This window comes from Ambystoma mexicanum, chromosome 10 (genome assembly GCF_040938575.1).
Source record: "Ambystoma mexicanum isolate Mex_15411 chromosome 10, UKY_AmexF1_1, whole genome shotgun sequence".
Classification (NCBI taxonomy): Eukaryota; Metazoa; Chordata; class Amphibia; order Caudata; family Ambystomatidae; genus Ambystoma; species Ambystoma mexicanum.
Window position 1 is genome coordinate 1,258,389,272 of NC_090932.1, and position 23,076 is coordinate 1,258,412,347.

The 23,076-nt window shown below is 48.4% G+C and overlaps 1 protein-coding gene across 2 annotated transcripts in view; it reads left to right on the forward strand.

Annotated features, from left to right (window-relative positions):
* The window catches only part of RBM19 (RNA binding motif protein 19), a 1,396,549-nt gene that overhangs the window by 384,564 nt on the left and 988,909 nt on the right, over positions 1–23,076 (forward strand). For both annotated transcript variants that reach the window (XM_069619226.1, XM_069619227.1), the window contains exon 13: positions 17,581–17,677. In XM_069619226.1, the coding sequence (XP_069475327.1) occupies positions 17,581–17,677 (97 nt within the window). The remainder of the gene's footprint in view (positions 1–17,580; positions 17,678–23,076) is intronic.

Here is a 23,076-nt window from a genome sequence, read left to right on the forward strand (position 1 = left end):
TTTCCTACCATCTCTTAAAGGCAAGGTGGTGAGGATCTTTACGGAGAACACGACCCGTTCTGCATCAGGAAGCAGAGGGGCACTTGATCCCTGGCGCTCTACAAAGAAGCGACAGACTCGTTAGACAGGGGATATTCCTCGTCCCTATCCACCTGCCGAGAGTCAAGAATACCATTGCAGACTCCCTCAACAGGGAGCTGGCTCCTGCCACGAGTGGGAGCTTCGTCGGGATCAGGTGGAACACCTGTTCGTCAAATGGGGCAGGCCCCAGATAGATCTGATTGAAGGGCCAGGGGTTTGCCAGCAGGTTCCACCAGCCAAGGAGCCTGGGGGGCGCGTTCTCCTTCCCGTGGGAGGGGCTATTCTTGTACGCGTTCCCTCTCCTGCTGCGAGTCATCAACACACTCGGACAGTGCCCATGCAAGATGATACTCATGGCCCAGCATGGCCGAGGAAGATCTGGTATCTAGATCTTCTCAGCTTGTCAGCGTCTCCTCCGGTCAAGCTGCCAGCGGTTCTGGATATTCTCGCCAGAGAAGGAGGCGCAATCCTTCCCGACCCAGGATCGCTGAACCTGGGGTCTTGGCTCCTGCAGCCCTAGAGTTTGGAGGATATGAGTTGCCTGTGGACTGCAGGGAGGTCCTCGTCAAGGCCAGGGTGTTGTCGACTTTGAAGTGCTATGGTCACAAGTGGAAGCAATTCGCTACCTGGTGCAGGTCTCAGAAGATTGCCCCTCTGTGGGTCAGGGCCCAGCAGATCCTTCCATACTTGCTATCCTTGGCCAAGGCTGGACTGAGTCTCCAGGAAGATCTTCACTTTTGTCCCACCGACTCGTCAAGGAGTTTCTCAAAGGACTTTTTCAATCTTTCCTGCTGGTGAAGGCACCAGCCCCGGCGTGGGAACTCAACGTGGTTCTGACTAGGTCATGGGAGCCTCCTTCGAGCCTAGGCATAAGGCCCCACTAAGTTCCTCTTGTGGAAAACGGCTTTCCCTGTGGCCATCACCTCTGCAAGGAGGGTCGGTGAGATCCAGACCCTATCATACAAGCAACCTTATCTGACTTTCCACGACCAAGGGTGGTACTGCGTACGCACCCCTCTTTCATGCCAAATGTTCTGTCAGAATTCCACCTCAACAAGCCTTTGTTGTTGCCTGTTTTCTTCCCGAAACCTTTGTCACCGGCGGGAAGGGCCTTGCACTCACCGGACGTTGCTTGTGCCCTGAATTTCTACGTGACGCACACAAAGATTTTTTGGAAGACTTCACAAGAACTTTGGTCCTATAAACTATGGGAAGGCCTTGTCGAAGGCTTCCTTTTCGAGGTGGCTCGCCAACTGCATAATGCACTGTCATCAGTTGGCGAACCAACCGCTGCCCGGCCATCCGAGAGCCCAGTCCACCAGAGAGATCGCTGCAACAATGCTGTTCCTATCTGGTGTGCCCCTGCTGGACATCTGCAGGGCTGCTGTGTGGCGGGCCACTCGCACCTTCACAAAGTTCTACTGCGTCGACAGGGATTCCAGGGAGGAGTCCAGAGTAGGCCAGGCAGTGCTACGCGACCTGTTCTCTTGAGGGGAGTCTGTTCCAGAGGTAAGCGTTAGCTGCTTCTGTTGATCCTTGCCACCTCCCTTGGTTGTGTAATGTTGTACTGCTATGCATTTGTTATTCATGAGCATGTGAATCTATGCCAGACCCAGTGCTGGAGAAGGTTTAAGTTACTTACCTGTAACTATTGTTCGAGGGGATTGGGTCCTCCGACGTATTCCATATCTATGACAGGTAATCACCACAGCTGTGCTCCTTTGGAAAATTTCCTGTGTCAATGACGTCGATAAGCTGTCCTCGAGGGCCTCCATCAAGCCGACATCACCGGATGTCATAAGTAGGACACACGACGCCTGAAGCCTCAGTTCCGTTTTTTCCGCGAACGTGTTCGCTTCGGAGATCTCGGCGTGCCTCGGTTCTTCTGAGTTCTATTCTTTCGGTTCTTCGAACCTGTTTGTGAAGGTTTCCATGATGTCTTCGTCTTCTTCTACCCCGCGACCGCGTTTCAAGAAATGTTGGGACTGCGGTTCCAAGATGTCGCTGACGGACCCGCACAACGCCTGCCTCTGGTGCCTCGGTGAAGACCACGCCACGGACGATTGTGGCGAGTGCCAGTCGTTAACATTGAAGGCCTTGCGGGAGCATAAGAAGAAGCTTTCTGTCTGTAAGGTGGCCAAGCCCCGGAAGTCAAATTCCACTGGGCTTTCGACTGACGATTTGAGGGGCGACTCTCTGCATCGTCGGCATAAGTCCAGGGAGTCTCGTTCCCGGAGTGGGTCCCGCCATTCCTCTGCCTCTTCGAGCGAGGCACTCACAGAAGCGCCGTCACAGGTCGCCGTCCTCGTCTGAGGACCCCGCCCGTCGGCGGGTTGCTTGTTCCAACAAGCATTCCTCTTCTGCAGAATGGGATTCATTTTGTAAGGAGATGATGGTGATTTTTCAGTCGCAGGGCTCGGTTCTGTCCACGCCGTCGAAAGACGCTGACCGTGACCGTACTAGAGCCACCACTCGCACGCCTTCGGGCTCGGGTGGTCGGCGCGATCATCAAGCACCTTCGAGGTCTCGATCGGACAAGGTGGATCACTCTAGACATGCCCGCTCCTGGTCCCGGCCCTCGACACCTTCGAGACCGTCTGAGCCTGTGAGGTCTTCTTCGAAGACGTCGACGCCATCGGCGCCGTGTCCGCCGAGAGGTGCACTCGAGGCTCTGGCTCCGAGGAAATCCTAGACGCCATTGGTGCCGAGGTTGTCATAGGACACGCTCGGGGCACCGCCCTCGAGGACTGTGTTAAAGCCAGCGGCGCAACGCTCGACGCCGATTCCATCGACGCCTTTCGAGGATGCTTTGTCGGAGGTACCCCGTGGCAGGATGGAAGCTCCTAGAAAGGCTCTGGCCAAGTCTAAAAATGTCTTTGTCCCTTTTTCTACGCCCCCATTCCAGCCTCTGGATTATATTTCTGAGGTGGAAGAAGGGTCTGAGGAAGAAGGTTTGGTTCCTGATGAGGTACCTGACGAGATTTTGTCTGGTCATAGCCAGATTGAAGACCTGTGTCAGTCGTTGCACGACGCCAGTGGTCTGGACACCTCTCCGGAGGTTGAGTGCGGTAGGCATGAGCCTGGCACGCACGCCGAGTCCTCGTACCAGCGCCTTATGTCGAGGGTGATGGAATACTTGGGGTGGTCTGCGCCACCAGTGGATTTTCTGCAGGATGACCTGACGGATATCCTTGACCAAGGTCCACCAACTGACCCAGTACTGCCATTCCATATGTCCTTGCAAAGAAGGTTGGCAGCGGCTTGGACTGCTCCAGAGAGTCTCCCGGCAGTGAGCAAGTCTTTGCCGAAGAAATACCGTCCAGCCAGTAGCGACCCCAGCTACTTGACTACGCACCCCACTCCTGAGAGTTTGGTTGTGCAGGCGGCTACGGCCCCGGCAAAACGGGCGTTGTACCCTACCATCCCTCCTCATAGGGACGACAAACATTTTGATGGCTGGGCGAAGAAAGTGTTTTCTTCTGGGGGTATAGCTTTACAGGCAGCCAACTCCGTGTGTGCCTTAGCACGTTTTCACTCATACTCTGTGGAATTGTGTCTCTTTGGCAGCTGAAAATATTCCCGAAGGGGAGAAACAGGATGGCTTTCTTGCTCTTGGTCAAGATGGCAAGGTTGCCATGTGTGAATCCGTTAGGTCGGGTCTGGACATGGCAGATTGCGTCAGCCGGTCCATGGCGGCGAGCACCGTAATGCGCAGATTTGCGTGGTTGCGGAAGTCGGGGTTTGCTCCTGATGTACAAGCCCGGCTTCTCAACATGCCCTTTGACGGTGAACATCTTTTTGGCAGCAAGGCTGACGAGAGCCTTGAGAGGTTGCAGACCTACAAAGCTGCAGCAAAGTCATTGAGCGCTGCAGTTCGCCAACCTCGGCCTTTTCATCCTAGAGGACAGCAATCGAGGGGACATTCCTTTCAATATTACTCATCCTTTGGTAGATCGAGAGGAGTTGCAAGTCAAAGGTGCCACCCTAGGAGTACCAGAGGTGGAAAACAAGGTACTCGAGGTGCCAAGGCCGCTGGGGCAGTTGCCTCTTTGCCCTCAGGCAATGCTGCAGCCGCTTCAGCTCAGTCATTGGGCCATGTCCCATGGTTCGCCGGTTGGGTGAAGGCTGGCGCAGCATCTTGTAGAATGGCGTGCCATTACTTCAAATGTGTGGGTTCTGGAGATCATAGCCCACGGCTACTTTCTTCCTTTCCGGCAGAGGCCTCATGACAATCCACCAGGGAATCTCTCTTTGAAGAGTCTGGATCCGCTCCTTGCGCAGGAAATATAATCCCTGCTGGAGAAAGGCGCCATAGAACGGGTGCCTGTGGCGGAGAGGAACAAGGGATGGTATTCCCCTTATTTTTTGATTTCGAAGAAAGACGGAGGATTGAGACCCATCATGGACTTGCGTGGTTTGAACAAGCTCCTCAGGAAGGACAAGTTCAAGATGGTTACTCTCCCTTAAGTCATCCAGGCCCTTCAGCTTCAGGACTGGTTGGTGTCTCTCGACCTCACGGACGCTTACTTTCATCTGCCGATCCTTCCCAAGCACAAGAAGTACCTGAAGTTCACGTTTGGCAACTCGCACTTTCAGTTTCGGGTCCTGCCGTTCGGATTGACCTCCGCCTCAAGGGTTTTTACCAAGCTCATGGTGGTGGTGGCAGCGTACCTCAGGAAAGAGGGGATTCACGTCTACCCCTACCTGGACGATTGGTTGATCAGGGCGCGCTCTCCCGAGCAAGTCCTGGATCATCTGTCAGTCACCTGCCACTGCCTTCACAAGCTGGGCTTCTCCCTCAACTTAAAGAAGTCCCACTTGACGCCAACTCAGCGGCTCCAGTACATCGGAGCACTGCTCGACACGTCCCTGGGGCAGTGTTTCCCTCCCCAGGTTGAGGGCTCATCACATTCAGCAGATGGTGCACAAGTTTCAACATGCCCAGAGTCTCCCGGCGTTCAAATTCTTGTGGTTGCTCGGCCTCATGGCTTCCTGCATTCTTCTGGTGCCAGAGGCCAGGTTGCGGATGAGATCTCTGAAATGGGATCTCAAGATGCAGTGGTCACAGTCCTCTGGCAGGATGTCGGAACCCGTTCAGGTGCCGCCCTCGGCCGCCCAGGACCTTCTGTGGTGGGCCGTCGAAGGCAATCTGATGAGGGGAGGGGGGTCCTTTTTGGCTACCCTGGCCGGAGGTGATGATCGCGACGGACGCATCCCTCACGGGTTGGGGAGCTCATGCCAACGAGTTGACAGTCGGCGGTCATTGGACTCTGTCGGAGTCCAGACTCCATATCAATCTATTGGAGCTGAGGGCCGTCAGGCTTGCCCTGAAGGCTTTTCTGCTGACTGTGCGTGGAAAGGATATCCTGATTTTGACGGACAACACAGTGGCCATGCACTACCTCAATGATAAGGTGGGGGGGCAGGGTCACTTCCTCTGTGCTGGGAGGCGATGCAGCTCTGCTTCTTGGCCATCCAGCAGGAAATTTCGATCTCAGCGCTTCATCTGGCCGGAGACGAAAACGAGATGGCAGACGCTCAGAGCAGGCAGAGCATGATCTCTCACGAGTGGGAGCTGGCTCAGGAGATTCTCCTGGAGATCTTCGCCCTTTGGGGGACCCCACAAGTGGATCTCTTCGCCTCCAGTGTCAACCGGAAGTGCGAAAGGTTCTGCTTGTGGGAATTTCCTCCAAGATGAGCCCTAGGGGACGCGTCTGTGGTGGAGTGGTCCTTCCCACTGCTGTACGCGTTTCCTCCAGTCCCTGTCATCTTGCAAGTGCTGCAGAGGTTATGGAGGTTCAGTTCCCGGATGATCCTCATTGCTCCGGCATGGGCCCGGAGAACGTGGTACCCGGACCTTCTCGACTTGTCCATCTGTCATCCATGCCGTCTTCCCTACCGAGAAGATCTGACGGGAGGGGGGGGGGGTCAGGTTCTCCATCCAGAGCTCAGATCCCTCAACCTTCACGCTTGGCTTCTGAAAGGTTGAGGTATAATGATTGGGACCTCCATGAAGATGTGATGGAGGTGTTGCTTTCGGCCAGACGGCATGCAACAAAGTCCCTGTACTTTTGCCATTGGAGAAAGTTCTGCGACTGGTGCAGGGTCAAGAATGTGGATCCTTTTTCATGTGACATTCCTGTGGTTCTGTCTTTTTTGCTTTCGTTAGCCCACAAGGGCTTGCAAGTGGGTACCATTAAAGGTTACCTGGCGGCCCTATCCATATTTAAGCGCTCGTCTGAGGAGTGTTCTTATTTCAAAATTCCTTTAATTTATCAGTTTTTGAAAGGGCTCACTAATGTGTTTCCACCGTCACCTTTCCAGGTGCCTGTTTGGGATTTGAACCTTGTTCTAAAATTCCTGATTGGTGCTCCATTTGAGCCTTTACATTCATGTCCTTTGAGACTGTTAACCCTTAAAACTGTATTTTTAGTGGCGGTTACTTCCGCTCGCAGAGTGAGTTGCAGGCACTTTCTGTTAAGCAACCCTTCACAGTGTTTCATAAGGACAGAGTTGTCCTTATGTTTCGTCCTTCCTTTCTTCCGAAAGTGGTGTCGGAATTTCATTTAAGCCAGAAGCTCATTCTTTCGGCATTTTATCCTCCTCCGCATCCTGGTAAGGAAGAGGAGAGGCTCCATAGGTTGAATCCTAGGAAAGCTTTAAGTTTCTACATCTCACACATGTTCCGGGTCAGAGTGGACAATCAGCTCTTCATAGGTTACGCTGAAGGCGTTTGGGACAAGCTGTTACTAAGCAGACTTAGTCTAGATGGATTATCTTGGCAATTTCTGAATGTTACCTCTTGGCAGGTAAGGACCCTCCGGTAGGCTTACGAGCCCATTCTACTAGGGGTATGGCTGCCTCTACTGCCCTGCAGAGGGGTGTTCCTATTCGTAACATCTGTGAAGCAGCCACTTGGGCTTCGGTCCATACTTTTGTAAGACACTATTCCCTAGATTCTATCCATGGGCAGGATCTGGCCTTTGGCAAGTCGGTCCTTTACTCTGCAATTTGATTGGGCATTCTAAATTGTATATTCTAAATTCTTTTCCCTCTCCATACGTTGGTACTGCTTTGGGAGTCTGTCATAGATATGGAATACGTCAGAGGACCCAATCCCCTCGAAGAACAAGTTACTCTCTTACCTGGTAACATTCTTTCGATGGGATGGTCCGACGACATATTCCATATCGCTCCCTCCCTACTTGCCCCGCTACAGAATTTCTTTTGCGATTACAGCTTACGTTTCCGCAAGGCTTCCTGTGGTCATACTGGCAGAAGATTGGTGCCACACGTTCTGGGGGAAAAAACTACAACTGAGGCTATGGGCGTTGTGCGTCCTACTTATAACATCCGGTGACAATGGCTCGACGAGGCCCTCGAGGACAGGGTATCGACGTCATAGACGCAGGACGCAGACGCCGAATATTTTCTGAAGCAGCACAGCTGTGGTGATTACCTGTCATAGATATGGAATGCGTCGTCGGACCATCCCATCGAAAGAACGTTACCAGGTAAGAGAGTAACTTGTTATTCGAAGAGATTGTGTCCTCCCATGTATTCCTTATCTTTGATAATTCGTCTCCAGCTTGCTGGCCTCGGAAATTATTTTCAGCAGAGGGCACTGCGCATCGACGTCCGTCGAGTTGGTGTCCCTTGACAGCCACCATATCGGCGCCGACGTCACCATGCCCATAAATAGCCACGCGTAGCGTCCGTTGCTCAGTTCTGTTTTTCTGCGCTTCGTGGGGCCTCGGAATATCATTGCTCAGTTCTTCAGTCAAATATACTTCATTATTCCTCGTGAATACCGACTCGTACTCGATGGCTTCCTCATCCGAACCGACGACTCCACGGTCCGGCTTCAAAAAAATGTCGAGACTGTGGAAAGAAAATGTCATTGACGGATCTGTTTGCGGTGCCTGGGAGTCGAGCACCATTGTTCGTAGTGCGAGGACTGCATGTCCATGACGGCAAAAGCCTTGAAGGAGCGTAAGGGGAAGCTCGAGAGAGGTAAAGCAGTTAAAACTTCAAAAGTTTCCTCGACGGAGTTGAGATATTCGTCTCCTCGCCATCTCAAAAGACATTCTTGTTCTAGATCTCAAAGCAGTTCCCATCACTCTTCGAGATCTAAGCATTCGAAAAAGAGACGTCGAAGATCCCCTTCCTCGTCGTCTTCCGTTTCCACGAAAAGGGTCTCCTGCCCCACAAAACATAGCTCTCAGGCTGAGTGGGAGGAATTCAGGAAAAAGATGTTTAGCATCTTCGAGAAACCGGCCTCGACCCCCTCGAAGACTGCTGAGGGCGATACCCTGGGTGAAAGACCCGAAAGATCAGCACCCGGCGAAAGAAGCTACTCGAGAGCATCACAAACCCTCGAGTAAAGGCAAGGTCGCGTCTTCGACGCCGTCGTCAAAGATCCCTTCGACGCATAGATCGGCCTCTTCGACGCCATTATCGAAGGGTTCTTCGACACACAGGTCAATCGATTTGACGCCATCGTTGATGCCGAGAAAGGACAAACCCACGGTCACCTCACAGCCAGTGGCCATACCCAGACCCTGGATCACGAGAATGTCGTTGACAACCTCGAGTAGAATTCCGATACTCACGAGTTCCTCGAGGCCTCTACCAACCTTCTTGACGCCTTTTTCGATGGCTTCGAAGCCTTTAACGTCCGCGTCGACGTTTTCTCAGCCAATTATGACCAATTTGGCCCCTTCTGCTCTGGAAATGGGATTTATACCATTTCCAAGATCTGATCATTCCAAAGCCTTAGCCTCTATTTATGAGGAAGGGGAGAATTCGGATCAGGAGAGACCTTTTGAGTTGCAGGGATCTGCAACTCCTGTACCAGAGGAATTTACCTCTGAGGAAGGTAGGTTTAAGGACCTCCATGAATCCTTACATGAAGCAAGTGGGTTGGACACTCCCCAGAAGTGGAATTTGCCAAACCAGACCCAGGGGAACATGCTGAAACCCCTTATAGAACCTTGATGGCAAGGATAATAGAGTTTATGGGGTGGTGTACACCTTCACCTGCTTTTCAGCAAGACGACCTCACAGACATTTTGGTTAAAGGTCCACAGGAGGATCCTGTGGTGGCATTTCATGCGGCATCACAAAGGAAAATATTGGCAAACTGGGAACCCCTGAGGTTATCCCGGCGGTTAACAAAAAATTATCAGCCAAGTATAGGGTGTCTACTGCTGACCCTGAATATTTATCCAAACACCCAACTCCGGAGAGTCTGGTTGTTCAGGCAGCAACTTCATCAGGTAGTAAATCGGCTTATCCTGCTGTTCCACAGGACAGGGATGACAAGAGATATGATTCATTGGCCAATAAAGTCTTTTCTGCATGTAGCATGGCGTTGAAATCCATCAATGCTACTTGTACGCTCGCAAGGTTCAGCCACACACTTTGGGAGTGTGCTTTGACTGCCTCCCGGAGGGAGAAGAAAGGGAAGCGTTTCTCAACATCATTTAGGATGGTAAGGACGCAATGTGCGAATCCCTTCAGACTGGCATCGATTCTGCTAGACAGCATTAGCAGGGCTATGGCGTTAAGTACAACAACCCGGAGATTTGCTTGGTTGCGAAAGTCTGGTTTTGCTCCAGATGTGCAAAGCAGACTCTTGAATATGCCCTTTGACGGCTCTTCTTTGTTTGGTAAGAAGGCGGATGACAGTTTAGAAAAGCTTCAAACATCAAAGGCAGCAGCAAAATCACTAGGAGCTGCAATCGGTCAGACACCATATCGCCCCTCAGGAACCTCTTGGAGAGGTAAGTCCTTTTGCTTCTATTCCGCATTCGGAAGAGGCAGAGGACAGCCGGTTCAAAGGGGTCAGAAAAAATTCACCCGAGGTGGATGGGTTAAAAATACAAAAGCCACAGCAGCAGCAGGTACCTTTTTACCCTCGCCATCTGCATCAGCCGCCTCCAACCGCTCTGAGGACTCTCCTCACCAGACACCAGTAGGGGGCAGGTTAACTCAACATCTGACGGAATGGCAGGCTATTACATGAGATGCTTGGGCATTGGAGACAGTTGCCCAAGGTTACTGCCTGCCTTTTCTACGCATCCCTCAGAGTCATCCACCGGGGAACAGCTCTCTGAAAGTTCCAGATCCGCTCCTCTTGCAGAAAATTGTAGACCTGCTAGAGAAAGGTGCCATAGAACCGCTACCTGTAGCGGAGAGGAACAAGGGCTGGTACTCCCCCCTACTTTCTCATTCCAAAGAAAGACGGAGGACTGAGACCTATCTTGGACTTACGAGAATTGAACAAGTTCCTCAGGAAGGACAAGTTCAAGATGGTAACTCTCTCTCAGATCCTTCAGGCCCTCCAGCTCCAGGACTGGCTGGTATCTCTGGACCTCCAGGATGCTTATTTCCATGTGCCAATCCATCTCAAACACAGGAAATGCCTGAGGTTCGCAATTGGCGGCTCTCATTATCAATTTTGAGTTCTGCCATTTGGTCTGACCTCCGTTCCGAGAGTCTTCACCAAGTTAATGTCGGTAGTGGCGGCAAGTCTAAGGAAGGGAGGGATTCACGTCTACCCCTACCTGGACGATTGGCTGATCAGGGCTGTATCTTCGGAACAAGCTCAGATCCAGCTAGATTATGTCTGCCACTTCCTTCACAAACTGGGCTTCTCCCTCAATTTAAAGAAGTCACAGATGATACCATCACAGAGGCTCCAGTTCATCGGAGCGGTCCTGGACACTTCTCTGGGAAAAGCCTCGCCACCAGAGGTGAGGGCTCAAGATATTCTGCAGATGGTCACCAAGTTTCAAAATGCCCAACATCTCCCAGCCTTTGACTTTTTGAGGTTGCTAGGCCTCATGGCATCCTGCATCTTCTTTGTGCCAGAGGCTCACCTGAGAATGAGATTTCTCCAGCCAGTGGGCACTAAGAACCCAGTGGTCGCAGTTCTCAGGAAAAATGACAGATCTCCTTCGGATAACGGACAAGGTAGCCCGAGACCTTCAATGGTGGGTTTATCGAGAGAACATTTTGAAAGGAGAACTGTTTTGGCAACCATGGCCGGAGATAACAGTAGTCACGGACGCCTCACTCACGGGGTGTGGAGCCCATGCCAACGACTTGACCATCAGCGGTCGTTGGTCTCCATCGGAGTCCAGACTACACATCAACCTATTGGAGCTGAGAGCGATCAGACTAGCGCTGAAAGCTTTCCTACCATCAGTACAGGGAAAAAATTTCGTGATAATGACGGACAACACAGTGGCCATGAACTACCTCAACAAAAGGAGGTGTGGGATCACTGCCACTGTGCAGAGATGCAATGCAGCTCTGGTTTTGGGCAATTCAAGAAGGAATCTCTCTATCGGCAGTTCACCTAGCCGGAGAGAAGAACTTTACGGCGGACGCTCTGAGCAGGCAGGGCACAGTCTCCCACGAGTGGGATGTAGCTCAGGAAGTCCTTCAGGAGATCTTTGCCCTTTGGGGAACCCCTCAAGTGGATCTGTTCGCCACCAGGACCAACAGGAAGTGCAATCTGTTTTGTTCAAGGGAATTTCCCCAGAGAGGAGCTCTAGGGGATGCGTTCGTAGTGGACTGGGAGTTTCCACTCCTGTACGCGTTTCCACCAGTCCCCGTTGAGGTTGAGAAGATTCCGGAGGACCATGATCCTAATTGCCCCAGACTGGGCCAGGAGAACGTGGTACCCGGACCTTCTGAACATGTCATCTGCCCTCCAATTGGCCTTCCACTCAAGGAGAATCTTCTCTCACAGAAGGGAGGTCAGATTCTCCATCCAGATATCAGAACCCTCAACCTTCACGCTTGGCTTCTGAAAGGTTGAGATACAAGGATTGGGACCTCCCTGATGACGTTATGGAGGTGTTGCTTTCAGCCAGAAGGCCAGCAACAAAGTCTTTATGCCGCTGCCGTTGGAACAAATTTTGCAGCTGGTGTAGAGAAGAGAATATCGACCCCTTTTCATGTGTTATCCTTTCTACTCTATTTGGCAAATTCAGGCCTTCAAATTGGCACTATCAAGGGCTATCTTGCAGCGCTATCGATCTTCAAGCGCACTGCAGAGGAGCCATCGTATTTCAAATTACCCTTAGTAATACAATTTCTAAAGGGATTAACTAATGTCTATCCTCCAAGACCATTCCAAGTTCCCTTATGGGACTTAAATTTAGTCTTAAATTTCCTGATGTGTACTCCTTTCGAACCACTCCACTCTTGTTCGCTAAGATTTCTCACCCTTAAAACTGTCTTATTAGTGGCATTGACATCTGCTAGGAGGGTGAGCGAATTACAGGCTCTATCTTGTAAACCCCCTCATACAATTTTTCATAAAGACAAAGTTGTCCTACAGGTGAAGCCTAATTTCCTCCCAAAGGGGATTTCCGAATTCCACATCACTCAGAAAATTACATTACCTTCATTCTATCCTCCTCCCCATTCGGAGAAAGAGGAAGAAAGGCTTCACAGGCTTGACCCAAGGCGGGCTTTAAGCTTTTACATCAGCAGACTTGCTAGGATTAGGCAAGCAGACCAACTGTTCGTAGGTTACTCAGGGCACAAATTGGGACTACCGATAACAAAACAGACCATTTCCAGATGGATTATTTTGGCCATTCTGGAATGTTACAAACTAGCAGGGAAAGATCCTCCTCAAAATCATAGGGTGCATTCAACCAGGGGTATCGCAGCCTCTTCGGCCCTCCAAAGAGGGCCTCCAGTTCGAGATATATGTGCGGCGGCCACATGGTCGTCCGCACATACCTTCACAAGATTTTACAACCTGGATTCCTCCTCTAGTCAAGAGACTAGGTTTGGCAAAGCAGTATTACATTCTGTTCATTCCTAAAAGGAAACATGGCATTTTTACTCCCACCTCCAATTACACAACACTCCAATGGGAGTCTATCAAAGATGATGCATACGTCGGAGGACACTATCCCTTCGAAGAAGAAGTTACTTCTTACTTGGTAACGTTCTTTCGATGGGATGTTCCTCCGACGTATTACTTATCGCCTCTCCCATCCATCCCCGCAGTAATACTTCCCTTGTGGTTGCAGCTTACGCTCCTTCAAGGTCAATAACCAATTCAGGAATGACTTATCTTATGCTACAAAACGGAACTGAGCAACGGACGCTGCGTGTGGCTATTTATGGGCATGGTGACGTCGGCGCCGATACGGTGGCTGTCGAGGGACACCAACTCGACAGACGTCGATGCGTAGCGCCCTCTGCTGAAAACAAACTTCCAAGGCCAGCAAGCTGGAGACGAATTATCAAAGATAAGAAATAAGTCGGAGGAACATCCCATCGAAAGAACGTTACCAGGTAAGAAGTAACTTGTTCTTCTCCAGCATGGGTCTGGCATGGATTCACAAAGGAATCCATGCAACTGCGACCCCTAAATGACGTCCCTGGCAGCGGGACACCAAAGAGGCCGGGCTGCGCAAGCCGTGCTGGCACAGCCTACAGGACATGGCACAGCACAGGGCACGGCTGCAGCTGCCTTGGAGATGGTTGACCAGCAGCAGAAAAAGGTGGCGGGGCCTCCAATAGGGACGACGCCACGGGCGAAGGCGTGACCCGAAAAGAAAGCCTGGAGTGCAGCAGCAGATGGAGCCTGTGCCAAGCAAAATCCATCTAAACACCAGACAACTTTGATAGTTAACAAAGGAAGGCCATAATAGAAAAACCACTAGCCCACCTTAGATTTTATCGCTGAAAAGTGACATACAAGAATGCCTTAACAATAGGGGAACAGAAGTCCCCTGTTGGTCCTGACTTAAGCCACATCAGAGGCACAGCAACGCCTCATGGAGAAGGGGCAGGGCTTACAAGAGTAAGAGTGTGGAGGATATTGGAGAGAGGGGTCTGCAGAGTGGATGTGCATTGCTCTGAGGAGTGCGCAAAGTACTAGTAGAGTAGGAGTAGAGAAGAGATGTAGTAGTTGTAAATGGAGGTAGTGATTGTGGGAGTAATGGAGCAGTAGTGGGAATGAGAAGTGGTAACAGTAGTGGAGGAAGTTGAGTGTGATAGTGTGAGTGGAGAACAAGGAGAAGTAGTATTCAAAGAGAGTTAGTAGTGGTAGTAGCAGGGGAGAGGTAGTTAAAGTGGTGGAGAGGATAGGTGGTAGTAGTGTGAGGCAGGAGTAGTGGCAGGAGTGGAGAGTTGGTGGTAACTGTTTCTTGAACTTGTATATGCCGATTATTTCAATTTGTTGGGTCCATAAAGTGACAAAACTTAATTAATTGCTTAGGACACAGGTATCTATCCCGCAGAAGCCAGGACTCCATAATGGTGGAGTTTATGGCTCTGTAAACCGTTCTCGGGGAATACGCCCATGAACAGACCAGCACCAGCAATTTGATCATGCATTTCTAAGGAATTAAGTTTTGTCACTTTATGGACCTAACCCAACGAATTGAAATAATCGGAATATACAAGTTCAAGAAACTGTTTCAGTGGCCTTGTGTGACATCTCGATGTGCACAAATACGTAGGATTAAAAAGGCCTTGAGGACGACCAAGGGCGAAACACGTGTCAGCTGACCCCAATGACATTAAATCATTCTTTTGGCTGACCTATTTGAAGGGTTTTGGAGTTTTCTCATATTATTTAATTTCCAATTTATTTCTGTAATAGCAGAGCACGAATCACCTAAATTCAATCAATTCATTTATTATTCCAAGGGCCATATGGGTGGACCTCATGGAACGGGTGACGCAGCCTGCTAAGATACCAACACTAGCCGGGCCATAGCGCACTTATATAGTCTCAAACCCATACACTCACTTATACTAGATAAATACTTTATTCATTAACAAACAGGAATTTTTAAAGGCCATTGCTTTAATGGTAGTTGCTTGCAGTTACAATTGTTACAGAGTTTGACACTAATGACAGTTCTATTGTATTATCAGTACTACTGTGCACTCGAGTTAAGATAAAGATGTACAGTAATTGTATTTAGTTAGCAAAACCACATAAGATAAGGTATTTTAGGAAGGAAAAGGGTTGGTTAATTGACAGCAGCAGAGCTTAACCTTCTTGAGACACTTTTCAGACAAACTAACACCTAACTATACAAACAAGTCAGTTCGGATTCAAAGTCTTAAGAAGTAGCAGAGCAGCAAATGTTCTCAGGATACTTTTAGTCTCTATGATAAGTTACTCGGCGATATACCACAACGAGGGAGACCCTGCAAAAGCACTCACTAAAGCAACGGCAAGCTTGGGTCAGAGGTAGAGTGCACACCCTGGGCACCTCTTCATGCACTCCAGTCACTCTGGCACAACTTTTCGGTTCAAGGTAAGTTATTGCTTTCACCCCACAGTACCTCAGGTTAGAAGAAATGCTTGTAGCTGGATTCTCCTCTGTGCAGCAGCGACGGACCCGGTCTCCTGATTCCTCGGTCTGGTGATGAAAGGGGTTGTATACTAATTGACCTTTTCGCAATTGACCTTGGGAGAATTGACCTAATTTAGGTCAATTAGGAAATATATGCTGGTGGAACCCCCTGCAACCCCCACCCAATCCCCTTATGTTATTTATAATCTAAAACCAACCCAATACATATATAAAATAATTAAAATAATATAAAGGTCAGTTGTGCAGAAGGTCAATTAGGACCACTATAATTAGGTAAATTGTGCAAAAGGTTAATTGTAAAAGGTCAATTTGGGTAATAACATGAAAGGTAGGACTCTGAATGGGATGTTTAAGCAGCAGTCTTGAGACAGGACCCTTGGTGCGGGTTTCTTCAGTCTCCTTGGTCGGTCTGTGGTTTTTGGCGCCTTTTTCTCAGCACCAACAAAGGATGTTATTTGTCCGGTCGATTTTCTTTGCTTCTGAAGTCCTGCACTCTGGTGAGGGGACATAGATGAGTCGGATCGTGTCTCTAGAGGTCCAACTGGAGCTCACCAAAGTTCTGAACTGATTTGACTTTGCAAAGACGATGCACTGCAAATGGGTGAGAGGTCTCCTAGTGTTTGCGGTCTGCAGCTCTGGAGAGGCACAGCACCTCAGGAGATGGCTCAATTTGGAGTTGGTCCCACCAGCTAAAGGGAAGGAGTCCTCTTCGGAGCTCCTCTATTGAGAAGAAAACAGCGTCAGGACAGCAGTGGTCGCTTCACAGTTATGGGAAGGGTCTGCAGGCGTCTCTGGACGTATTCAGCTTCGGTTACTTTGGTTCCTGTGTTCAATTTGGCATTCATCTCAGGACCCTTACCTTTTATTCAGTTTTCCCACACACTTCTCTGCAAACTCAGCATTTTACAGAAAGGCGCAGGTGTCTGTCCAATAGGGACAGCCAACCCCACCAAACCACCCCGCCCCCTACCCCTGAGTGGGAACCTGTTCCTTTCAGGCCCTCTGGCAGACAAAGGGCAGGGGAGTGAAGAACTCCTCCCCTACTTCCTGCCTGTCCAGACACACTGGAGCCCTAGCGGGGGCAGCCAAGGTTCGCACCAAAGGCACAACACACACATAGACCTCCCCTTCCCAGAATGGTAGAAGTGCTAACGAAGAACAACCATGATAGAAATGGCGAAATAGGAGCCACCATGTTAGAATATAGGTGACCCTATTGTGCATAACCAAGACTGACCGAGCCTTGACCCTCTCGTCTTTCAGAAAGCCTTTAAAATATGTTTCTTTACCCTTTCCTTTCATTCACCCTACTCTAGTCCTTCCAAATTCTGCCTGTCCCCTTCCTATATCTGTCCCATTTTGCTTTACACCTCTTTCTCCCAAATGTATACAAGCCTTCATGAACATATGCAAATGGATGAACTCTGGAAATGTGGCAGATCCTCCACGTGGACCCGCAGAGAACTTCATCTGGATAAAGTCCTAATTCTGCCCTAGATCTTTCTATGTATGGAGTGTATGTATGTATGTATAAGATTGGTATTGGACAACTGTTTCTATTCTATTGTTTATTTTTTCCATGCAACATTCCTCCATAATACACAATTTTGCTGCTTTAGGACTTTTATCCTTTTTTCCTATCGTCTGCACTCTTTACACATCTCTCCACTTTACGTCATCCATTTTCCCATGTCCTCCTCCCCTACTCTTTCCTTCTTTTTGGCTTTGTTCCTCCTTTGTCTTCTCTTCGTTTTCTCTGGGCCTCTTGCTCGACTTCCTCGTCTCCTGTCCTCTCTTCCATTTGTCCTGCTCGTCTTTTGCCAGCTCTTTCTTTTTATTTGCACCTTTAAGGTTCTCCTGCCTTTTTTGCTTCATCCTACTGCTTTTTCTGTATAAAGCCCAATTTTTCATTTCTCCTTTGCTCTTTCCATCTTTTTCTTTTGTCTTTCCAGCCCCCACATCTGCTTTCTTTTGCACCACTCTTTTTTTTCACAGTGAATCCCTCCAACAGCTTTATAGCAGGTGAGGGTAGGAGGTGGCGGCTCCTGTGTTATCAGACTAATGGGGCTGCTTAGTATTACACTGAATTGATATGTCTCTGATGTTTTTCTTTCTGTCACACCTTCAGCTCGCACAACTGGAATACCTTGTTTATGGGGACAAGTGCCGTCGCTGATGCCATTGCACAGAAGTACAACACAACGAAAAGCCAAGTGCTGGATGATGTGAGTTTGGGTCGTGGGAGTTGCTGTACAGATGACTACGGTTTCCTCTGATTTGGGGTCAGGGAAAAGGGTGGCTCTAAATGCAAGGGTTCTTAAATCTAGCACTGTATGGCTTGTAGTAGGTTTGGAGAAGTTAATCCTCCCAAACACATTTCTTAGGCATGCAATTATTCAAATTTACTCGATTCCACAGCTGCAGTTGAAATGAACAATTTCATGGGATTCATTTGCTGGTATAAATAACGTTTTGAAACAATATTCTTTTCCTGGTGCCAAATAGCACATAGTCTAGGACTGGGCTAATTACTAATCTAAGTCCAGTTCTTGAATGGTTTGGGAAAGTGCTGGATTGTGGTCAGATAGCATCAGGAAATAAATAACTTTTCACAACTGTATTTATTCCAGCAATATTAAAAACATTTTAAACATAATACCATCTCTTTGCAAATACTGTACTTCGCGTGTGCTTCCAATAACCTGCTGAACCCCTGGAACATAAAATATTTACTTTTGCATCAAAGATCCCCAAAGGGCTACAAACATATTAGAGTTGCAAAATGGTTAGAGCATCACAAAACATAGGCAAACAATTTAGGGGTCACCAAAAGTGGATTTTCTACCTTACACCAGCCCCTCACCCACACATAATGCTCAATATGATCTTCATCCTGTTCTAGTCGGTTGAACTTCCTTTTCTTGCTATTCTTGCTCAGAGGCATCCGTCTCCTCTATTAAAGGCTTATTGTAATCTAGTCTTCTCAACACTGTAGCTTTATCTATTTATATATATTCACTGAAAAAACGTTGTTAAAGAGGCGTTATGGTTACAGGTAAAAACGAAATTCACAAGGTATGGTAAGCCAAGCAACCATAACTCGCGCCACCACCGTACACTGCTAAGACTAACACCTGAGACATCAAAGATGACATCACATTTCTGGACCACTTGTTTTTGTTCACTGACCTATCTAGGCCAGGTGGTTTTGTTCACTACCAGTCAGAATATTTAAATTCAAAAGACGTTAACCTTGTCATATGTTCATAAAGTACTTTCCTTAGGGTTTGGTCTCCGCTCATGGTGCACATACATGGGGCAATAAGCAGGCCTCAAACACACAATTCATTTGTATACATGAAGATAAACTTTAATGTTATTAATATTTTCTGGTGATGCCATTTCTTTCTTCCTTACTTTAGTTTCTCTGTATGTTGCTCTGATTTGTATGCATTGTGGGTCTTCATATGTATTGTTTGTACTAGCAGAGGTGTGCAGTAAGTCTTGAATTGTTAGCTATTTATTACTTGTTTAACATTACTCAAAACTCTGATATGGTAGAATTCATTATTTTATTATCCAAAATGACAAGATAAAAAATATTGTACTTCTATGGTGCATGCTGCAGCCATTGCCTATGTTATGTATGTTTATGTATGATTATGTTCCTGTATTAACAACAGCACTCCAATATAATGTTTTTTGTTTAGATGAGTACATTATTTAACAGATTAAGTAGTTCATGGTCGGTCTCCCAATCACCCCTGACATCTTGTTACTAACATTATAAACACAACTCATTGTAGGGATTCCATCAAAATCAATTTCATATATGATTTCATCAGTGACATTTGTGATGTCATCTTTGATGTCCTGTGTGTTAGTTTTAGCAGTGCATGGTGGTGGCGCGAGTTATGGTTGCATAACTTACCATAACTGGTTTATTCAACATGTTTGTCCAATTTTCAAATTTTCACTTTAAAACTCTGCCATTTCCCTTCTTCTAGCATTGTTTGTCAACTTTCTTCACTGTTTTTGCGTTAGTCGAAGTCTGCGAACATCAGACGTCATCGCAGCCTTTCAGACAGTGTCATGTGTCCATGAACACAACCGCACTTCGTGATCGGGTCCCTGCTTTGCGGACATTTCGGAACTGCACTTTCTACTGATCTAGGAACTTTCAAGCTCAAAATGTACCCTTGCACACCTCCTACACCTATTCTTACTCATTATCCATTAACAATCTAGTACAGAGCACATACATCGAAGAATATTAGCAAAACTGCTGTTTATCTTAAAAATGGCATCAGCTACTGCCATCCCTCCTTCCCAAGAGCCACCACCAGCTGCAGGAACTACACAACAAAAACAGCACAGTACTTCCAAAGACAATGAAGAGGACCAAGAAGAGGAGGTAGAGGAAGTGCCTACCTCTAGCACCCAGAGAGAATTATGGGTGTGGCAGTTATTTACCACTGTTGAGAATGTACGAAAGGCTAAAGCTACCAAAGTGAAATGCACTGAGGGCAGTCGTGGTCTGCCTGGACAGTACTCTCATGGGAGCACCTCCATGTGCCGCCACACCCAATCCAACCACCGCAATGCTTTCAGAAAGGTTATTCCTTTCTTAGCAAGTAGTAGGCGGTCTTCCTCCACCTCCTCTTCTTCAACCAATACTGAAACCACACAGCCTACTTCTGTGGGACAGAAAATCCCACCAGCTACCTTGCAAGCAATAAAAGACGCTGTTGATCCATATCTTTTCAAAGACAACAGTCCTCTGTATATACTGCAACACACCACTGTGCAAGGGGGAGCAATTTCGAAGTTCTGTTGAAGCTCTAATCAAGGAGCACGAGAAACACTGCCCCCTACCTTAGTTCTAACACGCACAACATCTTCTCTGTCCACCTGCCCCTCCATACCCCTGTCCACCTGCCCCTCCATATTAGTGCTTGGTGCATCTTTCCTCATTTCCCTCCCAACCTTACTTTCTAACCTCTCCTGCAAAAATAAATCCAACTAAAAAAGGGTTCCTTCAGGAACCACCTTTCACAGTTAGAAATATAACTAAAAAAATAATCTTATAGACTCCATCTACTTTACATTTCTCAGTAAAGTACATGGACTTAATACGATTTTCCAACATTTCCATTAGCATTTTGTGTTATGCTAATGGGAATAATGTGGCATTCATCCCCGTTCCAGGGACTGAAATATGGGATAACGGCCTGGAAGCCCAAGTTATCGGCCCAAGTGAAGCGAGGGCGGATAACAAGGCCTCTGGACCGTTATCCCCCATTCCAGCCCCTGCAACGGGGGATGAAGGCCATTAGCACCCTGGGCTGCCAAAGCAGTAACCCGGGGTGATAAAATAAAAAGGATTTTCCTTCCTACAGCGGGATGTGCGCGGCATCCCGCTGTGGGAAAGAAAATCCTTTTCCAAGATGGCCACCATGGAAAGGGAAGGCAGGGCTTCATACAGAGCCCCTCTTCCCTTTGCATGGCTGCTTTCAGAAGGCGAAGAGAGAACCCTATGACCATATTAAACTTCCACACACCAACTGCCACTTAACAATCTTTTACAAAGCTTTTCCATCTACATTATACCAACAAAATGTACACAATGCTCATATAAATGCACATATGCATTGTGCAGTGAGAGAAGTGCATAAATAGAACGGGTAGTACTGATGGGCAAGTGGTCATGAGAACCCAGGAGGAGAAATGCCAAGGTGGGACACCACTGGGTAACTACTGGAGCAGAGGAGTCCCAAAGGTGGTAGGCATCTTAACCGTAACATCCCCTTAAAGATTTTTCTGTCAATTTAATAAACTTTTATAAATGGAAGTGGGTCATGGTGTTACATCACTGTATATAAGTTATTAATCCTCTTTTCACATACATGAAAGAACTATAAAGTTCCTTTAAGGAACATATTTTTTGCAACACATACTTATGTCTGTTATCAGCAGTGTATGCTGGGGATAGAAATCATCGTTCAATTGCCTACGGCATAAGGCTCCACCGTGACCCCAGCTGAACCAAACCACCCCTATTATTCACTGCACCTACCCTGCATCCTCGTTCATTGTCCACTATACTATATTATTTAACCAATGCAAGTGCGCATGGCTTGCAACCATGGCCAGTCACCAAATCCTTTGTGAATAGGCTTCGGCCATGCCACATTCCCCAATAAGCAAATCGGAGTACACATTTGCATTTCCTGAGGGCCAGGCCCACTACCCAGACACCAAATGTATATTACTAGTTTTTCTACTTACATTCTTACACTTTGGAAAAATAAAACCCAAGACATGTTTCCAAAAACAAGCCTGCAGGTCCTTGCTAATGCTCGTCACGTAGGTTTGTTGTAATCTAGTCCACCACTTCAGGCTGTAACCGCAAGCAAAATGTTTTCCATTCAAACCTACCGCTTCGGCCATGCCGCATTCCCAAATGAGCGAATTACAGTACACATTTCTCCATGCTGACGGCCAAGCCCATTGCCCAGACACCATTTCACTGTGTTGTGTGCTTACTATTTCTCCAGCATGAGGTCTGGCATGGATTCACATGCTCATGAATATTCCCCGTCGTCAGGCTGGGAATCCTCGGTAAAGAAAAAGTCAGTATCAGTTTTGTTTCTGATCTGTCTTTCTTAGTAGTAACCAATCACTGATCTTTTGGTCATACTGCCCCCAGCCAATGACTGCCCTCTCCCTAAGCCCCGCCTCTGGCAGCCATCCTTAGATTTTTACCACACGCTCAAGTGTTGGGAGTCCTTGTGCTTTAGCTCTCGAGTTTTTGCTGCGTTTTCGCACTTTTTCAGGAGATTTTCTCATTTTTTCGGTTAATCGAGCCTCAAGCTCCACCGTTTCTACTTCTGATAACGGGGACCCGTTTCGGAATTCTTCTACGCCCCTCAAGGGTGAAGTTTTTGTCGAGTTTACACTTCTTTGAGGATTCCGGAAGATCTGCGGCCTACCTCAACGGACATGGCCCAGGACAAGGGAAGCTCGACGCCCGTATCCAAGCTGTTCAGGTGCTGCCCTGGATGTGGATTTCAGAACGTTTTCAAGGAGGATGAGCACTCGCGTTGTCTCTACTGTCTGAGGACAAGACGCACGTGGAGAAGGACTTGCGTTCTGCATGAAACTTTCGGAACGGACCAAACAAGATCGTCGTTCCCGCCTCGCCACCTGGCTGGAGAAGGGCACAGCAGATGAGAAGGCGAAGAAAAAGTCTGAGCGGGCTTCTAAGTCCTGTGAGGGCACCCCGGCGACAGGGGCCCAACAGAAGGCCAAGCACCGCGAGTCCGCGGGCACCAGGAGCGGCGAAAGGTTGGGCTCTTGGGCTCCCAGGCAGGGCGCTACTTCCCCGGCACGTTCGACCACGAGCCAGCGCTCTGGTTCGGGGAAGAGAAAGTCTGTGATGCTGGAAATGCATCGGAGGGACAGGGCCTCCGTATCCTTGTCCTTTACTGCTTTTTATCGTGTGTTCTGTCGTGTTTTCTGCGCAGGAGTTCATGTGGGACTCCTGGCGGTGCAGCTCTCTCTTTTGGTTTGGTGAACAGACACGTGGGATACCCTTATGGCACTCATGGGTGGGGGTACAACC